General features: G+C 41.3%; 1 protein-coding gene across 4 annotated transcripts in view; it reads right to left on the bottom strand.

Annotated features, from left to right (window-relative positions):
- Positions 1-6,348, bottom strand: part of LOC122543374 (cytoplasmic dynein 1 intermediate chain 2-like) — a 48,329-nt gene extending 41,981 nt beyond the window's left edge. For all 4 annotated transcript variants that reach the window (XM_043682022.1, XM_043682024.1, XM_043682023.1 and 1 more), the window contains exons 1-2: positions 6,229-6,348; positions 1,716-1,833 (exon numbers count right to left, since the gene is read on the bottom strand). In XM_043682022.1, coding sequence (XP_043537957.1) covers positions 1,716-1,833; positions 6,229-6,336 — 226 coding nt within the window. In that variant the 5' untranslated portion in view covers positions 6,337-6,348. The remainder of the gene's footprint in view (positions 1-1,715; positions 1,834-6,228) is intronic.
- Positions 6,349-8,951: the final 2,603 nt, after the last annotated feature.

Raw genomic sequence — 8,951 nt, 5'->3', positions numbered from 1 at the left:
CAGGGTGGTCGGGCTTGTGGATCTTGGGAAGGAGGTAGAACCGGGCAGTGTGGGTTTCCCGGACTATGAGGTTGGAAGCTGTGGGTGGGAGATCTCCTGAGGTGATGAGGTTCTGTATGGTCTGGGAGATGATGGTTTGGTGATGGGGGGTGGGGTCATGGTCGAGGGGGCAGTAGGAAGAGGTGTCCTCGAGTTGGCGTTTGGCTTCAGCGGTGTAGAGGTCAGTGCGCCAGACTACCACTGCTGATCCGCTGATCCTATTCTGGTTCAGAAGCAACCCATCTGCCTTATACTGGTCCCATCGCACCCGCCCCCTTAAAAATGGTCCCAATATCCCAGAAATATAAAGCCCTCTCACCTGCACCATTTCTCCAGTCATGCATTTATCTGGACCAACCTCTTATTCCTGTACTTATTCAACCATGGCAGCAGAAGTAATTCAGAGACTACCACCTTTTGGGTTCTGCTTTCAATCTACTTCCTAACTCCCTATATTCTGCCTTCAAGACCTCATCCCTTTTCCGACCTATGTCATTGATACCAATATATACCACAAACTCTGTCTGTTTGTCCTACCACTTCAGGATGCCCTGCAGCCAGTGACATCAGCGAGGCAGCACACCATCCTGGAGTTTCTTTTGCAGCCATACAAAAAGCCTGTCTCTTCATTTAAAATTGTATCCCATACCACTACAGCCCTGCCTTTTATCTTCCTCCCCTCTTGTGTAGCATACCCACCCATGGTGCCATGAAGTTGGCTGCCATTGTGCAAGGATAAGCAGTCATCTCCCCCAATAGTATCCAAAATAGTATATCGGTTAGGAAGGGGAATGGCCACAGGGGCTCTGCACAATCTGCCTTCCTCTCATCTAACCCATGCCTCATTTGTTCAAACTTTAACTTTTCTGACCAGTCCGCCAAGTGGGACCTTGTCAAAAGCCTTACTAAACTGCAAGTAGTTATCTGCACTGTCTTCATTGACTCTCCTTGTTACTGTTCAAAAAAAGTCCATCAAGTTAGCCAGACAATTTTTCTTCAACAAGTTCATGCTATTTTTGATGCTTTTGGGCCTCACCAAATGACAATTTATAGTGTCTAAGAATGTTTCCAGTTATTTGTTCACCATCTGACCTGTAATGATAAAGACTTTTCCATCTTCCCTTCTTAAACAACAAAACACTGTTAGAGTCCACTGGCATCATGCCAGGTACCAGAGAGGATTAGAAAATGATAGTCAGAGCCTCTACTCGTTCTATTTTGCTTGCTTGAGCAGCTCAGTATACATTTCATTGTGGCCTGACCATTTGTTTGGCTCCAAAACTGCTAAATGCCGTAACATTTCCCCTTAATTTGTTTTTCAAACTTTTTAATTATTCTAAAGTATCGTTGGACGTCTCCATATCAATAGTTTCACAAGTGTAACTACAACAGAAAAGATGCTGTATTTGATCCTGAAACAAAGCAAACACCCAGTGCTGAAAATTAGTGGTGCGCCTGTGATCTGAGGGCCCTTAAAAACTGTCATTTCTGTTCTACTGAAAAGCTATTTCTTCCATATTCCCAGAGGGATAATGCGGCAGAAAGAATAACAACCGAACAGAAAACATTGTTCTGGTCAACCAAACTGAATAAATTTTGCTGTTGGTAACCACGTAAAGACATTATTTCAATCTATCAGTTATAATGAGAACTTGAGCTTCCAATTTTAGACTCACCCATGGAAGGCTCCGTAGTTATTCCAATGCTCTGAAGTAGTGCCTCAGTCTCTTTACGCTTTCTCTCAAGATCCAGCTCATCCTGTGAAGCAGAAGTCGTCTCTTTCTTGAAGTCACCCTGAAAGCAGTTTCACAGGATTCACTGCTGGAGGTTTTTATTGTATCTCACAAACAGATACACATATCCTGCACTAGACTTCATCTGGAGTCAAAGCCAGGAAAGATGTAACTTTTTTCCAAACCGGAAATCATTTTATCAACAGCACTGCGTTTTACTTACAATACTAAATTAAATGCACACATAAAAAATTTAAATTGTATCTTAGTTGTCTCTCGAGAAAACTCCTCACTCTGCACATGGCAAACTCCTTAATTGGAAAACTGGAAAATTAAACAACTTACATCTTTTGTCAGAGATTGCAAAAGAAGTAACTCCAAATGGTACAGCGTTGTGGTTGATGTTTTAACATTCAAGTTTAATGTTACTTTTACAAACATATATTGAAGGTAAACAAACATCAACAGTAAATTGGAGGCAAGTCACTTAACCTTGATGACAGAGACTTCACCAGTTGGGTCTGTCCATGGTTGCTTTTACCTGTGCATTGGAATACATCCTCAGAGCTTGGCTTTCAGACTGTTTTATATAAGTCTGGAAGACACCAATGGAGTCACTCCTGTCATGAAGCAGTTGAGACATTTGTGGAGAACAGAGTCAACTGTTTCCAGGACAAGCGAGCACATCACAAAGCCAGTACCTTCATCCATCCCTTGGACACAGAGCATTTGCCCTCACGTCATACAAGATGAAATCAAGCTTGACTGTAAATTTGCTTTTTTTGCTGAGTAGTTATCCATAAAAATGATGAGAATCAATCTAGAGTCAACTGTTTCCAGGACAAGCGAGCACATCACAAAGCCAGTACCTTCATCCATCCCTTGGACACAGAGCATTTGCTTTTTTTGCTGAGTAGTTATCCATAAAAATGATGAGAATCAATCTTAATCACTATCAATATGAAATAGATTGGCTGTTAACTGGTTCTCACTTGTCATCCTATTTCTCCATTCACAAATAAATCAAACACTCAAACCTTTGCTAAATGAGACTTCCACAAAAGGATTTCAAATCCTCCCTCAGATACAAAATGTGATTCATAAGGCCATCAATTACAATGAGAGAATCTCTTTTCCCTGTAATCCTGGCCTTAATTTTCTTGATCAATACTGGATGTAGTTCCTGGCTCAGAGTAAAAGATTTACCACACTCATACACAAAATGCGCAATACAGATAGGATGATGTTCATGAAAGATGAGCACCATTCCCCCAGTTACCACCATCACCTGATAAAACTGAAATGTAGCTTTGAATCTAAAAAAACTAATTTTGATTGAAGTATATTTTCTCACATTCCCACGAAATCATCCACATATTTTACATGAAGTCACTGCACATACAAGTCTACATTCACACCAATAGCCTGCGAAGCTAGTCCTCAGGTTTCCTGTCATACAGTCATATACTCATACAGCATGGAAACAGACCCCAAGGTCCAACCAGGCAATATTGAACATAATCCCAAACTAACCTCGTCCCACTGCCTGCTCATGGCCCATATCCCTCCAAATATTTCCAATTCATGTCCTTATCCAAATGTCTTTTAAACGTCATAACTGTACCTGCATCCAACACTTCTTCAGGAAGTTCATTCCACACCTTCCCCTCAGTTTCTTTCAGTTTATGCTCATGTTGCTTATCCTATTGTTACGACATGGGGTAAACTCTCCTGCTTAATTTAAAATCAACAACACAGCAAAGATTTATCCTGTGCAGTAATCTGTAAAGATTCGAGTGGCCAACAACTATTTAAAGTAAAAATTAACAACTTTATTTCTTAAAGTATAACAGAGAATAATTAACCAGTAACTATTTACCATTCCTTAATCTAACCTATCTGTTACCTTCCCTTCTATAATACTAGTCCGATAAAACTCCCAATTAAGATTTACAAAACCACCCTTATTTCAAAACCAGGCAGCTTTTGTTCTTCTATTTGGATCCTCCTGGGTCTCCTCCTCTTCTTCTTAGGAATTTCTGTGTCACAGGTTACTGATCGAAAAGGTACTTTTAAGAGAGCTATTTTTTCAAGTAGTTTGTTTACATGCTGGGCTTGGCAATTCTCCTCCACTGCCTCATCTGCTGCATCAGTCATGTCTTTGTGACATATAGACATGACAAGTCTTACATAACCCCGACTGGCCTTCCACATTCTATGCTCTATAAACTGGAGGTTCTCCACAACTCTGTTACCAGTCTTAGATTGTACCAAATCCCGTTCACCTGTCAACCCCTTTGCTTGCTGACCTTCATTGATTTTTGGTTAACAAACACCTTAATTTTATAATTAAAATCTCTCTACTGCTGCAACCTCTTCCAATCCCAGAATTCACTGCGATCTCTGCACTCCTCTAAATCCATCTTTTGAGCAGCTACCATTGGTGGCTGGGCCTCAATCTCTGGAATTCCTTTTCTTAATCTCTCCGTTTTCACCTCATTGGCTTTAAAGGAGCATCTGAAAGGAGGAGACAATCCCTAACCAAATTTTTGGCCTGCTGCCCTTATATCTGATTGTGTGGCTTGGTGTCTAATTTTGTTTTATAATGCTCCTGTCAGGTGGATGGAGGTGTTTTCTTATGTTAAAGATGCTATTTAAATGCAAACGGTTGTAATTTGTTTGCCCAATTGCATACTTGTTTGGAATCCTTCTGAAAACCGTTGGCTACATTATTTGTCTTTCCTGTACTCTCTACACCAATGCTGTCCCCAAACATAAGAAACTCGCACACTGGTTGCCTACGTGCCAGATATAAAGAATTGTCAAAGCCTTTAATAGTCCAACAGCATTGGTTTGCAGCACATTACCAAAATATTAATTGCAATGAAGGAAGAGCTTTTCCACAAATTTTAACAGTTCTCACTCTCCACAAAATGCAAACACTTCTATTTTCCCTCCTTAAGGGTAGTTACTTACACTCAAATTTTACACACCAACCTCAAACTTGAACCGCAATAGGCAGACTGAACCCACTAGATTTGACTGTGCAAGAAAAAAGGGAAATCACTCCCTCATTGTAGAATCAGAGCACAGGAAGCAGCCATTGATAATGTTACAACTAAATGAGGAATGAATTGGTTCCACTCTTTTTAAGCTGCTCTTTTGACTGCAACAAAGATCTTCAATTCTTTCCAGCATACAGACATATCACACTCCAATCAAAACTTGTTCACAACTGGACAAGCATCACAAATCAAGAGAAGAGCAATTTTGCTACTTACCAAACTAGAGGAAAAAAAAGTAATAAAACACATCAAATACACTAACATTGGCATCACGTTTAAAACGGGGAGAGTGTCCAATCCAAAAAGAAAGATCAAGAATATACAGTTTAAAAAGTCCATGGAACCTTTGAGCTGTTAAGTTTTAACCTGAGACTACAGTTGTTCGACTGATGACATGTATCCTTAGCAGTAGTAAAATCTGTAGATATATTTGAGTTCTTGGTGTCTGCTTGCTTTATCCTTCCAAATGGTAGAGGTCATGGATTTAGGTAGAGGCAAATTCGCAGGAGTCCCAGAGGATCAAAGGGCTGCTCTTTTATTAGCGACAGAGGTGACTGGTGCCTGATAGCTCTAATGTGGAGGGTCACCATGCCTCAGGCAAGATGAGAGGTTGAGAAGGCACAACCTTTGTAGTAACCTGTCAGTCAGTCACAAGAATTGAACTCAAACTAACTGTCCAGCCAACTGAGCTAACCTACCAGTCATCATTGCAGTTACATGCTTTTTCAAACTCGATCTTTTCCCCAACTTCTTTAGCTAACCATGGATGGCAGGTCTTCTATTTAGAATTTTCCTTTCTAGCAGGAATACACGTTGTGCATTATGAAATAGCCCTTTAATTGTCTACTATTGCTTCTCTATTGATCTGCTAGTCGAGCCTATTTCACTGAGCTCAGCTTTCATGACCACATAGTTGTCCTTAAATTTAAAAATACTAATCCAAGACCCAGTCTTCTCCCTTTCAAACTGGATATAAATTTCAATCATAATGTGGTCACTGCTGCCTAGATTTGCCCTTACTCCGAGGTCAGGAATTAATCCTAGCACATTATGCAATACCAAATTTAATATAAGGTACTTTCTGGCTGATTCCAGAACGTGCTGCACAAAGAAACTATCTTAAAAGCATTCTATGATCCCCTCATTCCAGGCTATTCTTGGCAATCTGATGTTTCCACTTCTTAATACAGATTAAAAACACTCATCATTATTGTGTCCCTTTCTCACAAGGCATCCTTCACACAGATTGCAAAGATGCTTTGGAAATGCATCAAGGTAATAGAAGATAGCTCTAACGTGTGTCTGGCCTGAGCAGAATATTACTCTCTCCAACTTTATTGAGGGTATTCTCAAACATAAACGGCACTGCTTTGGTTAATATGCAGACTCACATCCTTTCTTTTCTTCTCCTCCTCTTTTCTCTTCTTTTCTTCTCTGATCTGTGCTAACCGTAGCTTTTTGCGCTCCAGCTCAGCTTTGAGTTCACTCTTGTCTGCCATGGTAGAGCACCTGAAATAGAAAGAAATGGTCTCAGCGAGATAAAAAAAAATCAAAGTTTTCTCTACGTCAAACTCTGGTGAGGTTTGTGGTCTTGGCAGACAATTGCAAAGACAACAACGTACATTTCCCCACGTGGCCACCACTGGTGCACCACATGCATCATCCTGGTGGCAACACTGACCTTTATGTCGAATGAACATAAAGATACAATCAAGTTACTAAAAACCTATGTCTGAGCCCAGCAAGTCTCGAGTGTTGAACACAACTTCATCCTTGCAGTTGTGCTACGTATTGTGTAATAATTACCAGATTAACTGTTTCTTGTGATGCTGATTGAGGGATATTAGCCAGGACACCCTTCCCAGTCTTAAATTCCTGTCATCTCTCGGTTCCTCTTGTACTAGTCTTTTCTCTTCCTTAGAAGGGAAGCAGAGAAACTAGTAAATGTTTCCACAAGCTGTTGTGGTTTCAATGGCACAGTTTCATCCTTTCAATGCCTACAGCATTAAGGTGACATCTTCATGCTCCCCACAAAGGCCTTGCCCAGGTTCCATGATGTAACTCCCTCCTGTCTAAGGTAAGACAGCCTACAGGATTTAGTCATTTTGACGTGGTAGAAAGAATGTATATTTCTACAATACATTTCATGGCCTTATGGTGTCCCCAAAGTGCTTTACAGGCAATGACATTAATTTCAAATTGTAGATAAATAATTTTTGTTCAAAAGGTATTAAGGGAAATGGACCAAAGGCAGGTATATGGAATCAGGCTACAGATCAGCCATGACCTCAGTGAATGCCAGAACAGGCTTGAGAGGCTGAACAGCCTACTCCTATTCCTACGACATATTTTTGAAGTGGAATCACTGTTGTAATTTGGAAATACAACAGCCAAATTGCAGTCTGTGTAATAACTACCAGATCATCTGTTTCTTGTGATGCTGATTGAGGGATATTAGCCAGGACACCTGTCCCAGTCTTAAACTCCTCTGTTTTCTCTCTGTTCCTCATGCACACGTCTTTCCTCTTCCATTTTTGCAAAAATTAAGTTTTCAAACATGTCCTAAGAGATGGTTGAGGCCGTCACAGAGTTTCAAGGGACTTCCTCAAGGTTGCCCATGATCACTGTATTTGCGCGTGGTTGTGTGTATCTTGTGCCTGTGGGGTGAGTGAGTCAAGTTCAAACAATCCAGCAGCAAACCTTTTGTATAGGAAACGAAAGGTAGGTTTGTTTTTCACATTGCTGTGTTCTTGCATTGCTGTGAAGGTTTTGAAAGAAATTATGCCACGCGCACACACTATTTACAGACAAAGATTATTAAAGCAATACTGAGAAACACCAAATCAAGGTCAGTCTTGATTGTTCTATGCGGGCCTTTAAAGTTCAAATGTCATATTGTCTGAAGTAAAAGCTTGGAGATTGCAGAAATGGCTCAGCAGCTATGAGAGCTACCACTGCTGACTTACTGGAGTTGCTTTCACAGGTAAGGATATAAGAGAAAGAGGGTTGCTGGTTCTGTGATTTGATAGGTGTGGTATTTTCAGCTGCTTAAGTAATCAGAGCAAACCACCACCTGGAAGTCTTCCACTCTGAAATAACTCCATAGAGGTCAGTATTCTGTCACCAAATCACCCTTTATTAACATATGGGAAGTCCCCGACACTGACCCAGCTCCCTCCGAGCCAGCTCTTAGTGAGCAGAAGCTCTGACACTCCTGTTTATATCTGTCTGCCAGGGCTCCCTGACTGGACAGGTTAACAGCCCTGGTCCACCCAGGTCCACCTGGCTGACCTCATTACTATTGCCTTCACTCAAGTGGTGTTCCCCAAGCTCAGATTGGCGAGGGTGTCCACTTCCATTGGAATACCCTGCAAATCATTTGCTCCACTTGCCACATTCTCCAATGATAAAGCCAGTTGTCGTGCCTGGATGAAGTCCAGTTGAGCTTCAGCTAGTAGACGCTCTTACATGCTTACATCACAAATCCTATATATCAAATGGTCTCTCAGTATCTCATTAAGGGTTAAACGAAAGTTACATGCTTCTGCCAGTCACTGTAACCTAGTCACAAATCCCAATAAGGATTCCCCTGGTTCACAAATTGCTGAGTAAAATTAACAGCCTCTCAGAATTAGAGGTGGCTTAGATCTTAATATTACTTAACTAAGTCCACCAAAGGTTTTAGTGTCTGGTGCCTCCGGGAAGGTTAGGCTCCTAATAACTGAAAAAGCTGCAGGTCCACAAGCTGTCAGGAGAATTACTCGTTGCTTTTCATCTGCCCAGAAAAAAATAACACATTCTTTCCACATACTGGGCCCAGTCTTCGATGGCAGGATAGAATGTGTCGAGCTTGCCAGAAATGTTTACACCAACACAACGACAATTGCTGTGAGTGAATCTCTTCAGGAGCATGCTTTTCTCTCTTTGCCACTGAAATAACTCCACGGAGGCCAGGATCCTGTCACCAAGTCACCCTTTATTTACACATGGGAAGTCACTGACACCTATCCAGCTCCCTCAGAGTGAGCAGAACCTCTGACACTCCTGTTCATATGTCAGCCAAGGCTCCCTGATTGAACCAGATTAACAGCCCCAATCAGAGAAGTCATTCTAG

This window comes from Chiloscyllium plagiosum, chromosome 43 (assembly GCF_004010195.1).
Source record: "Chiloscyllium plagiosum isolate BGI_BamShark_2017 chromosome 43, ASM401019v2, whole genome shotgun sequence".
Lineage (NCBI taxonomy): Eukaryota > Metazoa > Chordata > Chondrichthyes > Orectolobiformes > Hemiscylliidae > Chiloscyllium > Chiloscyllium plagiosum.
The sequence above is the reverse complement of the archived record's forward strand: the minus strand, read 5'-3'. Positions and strand labels throughout refer to the sequence as shown.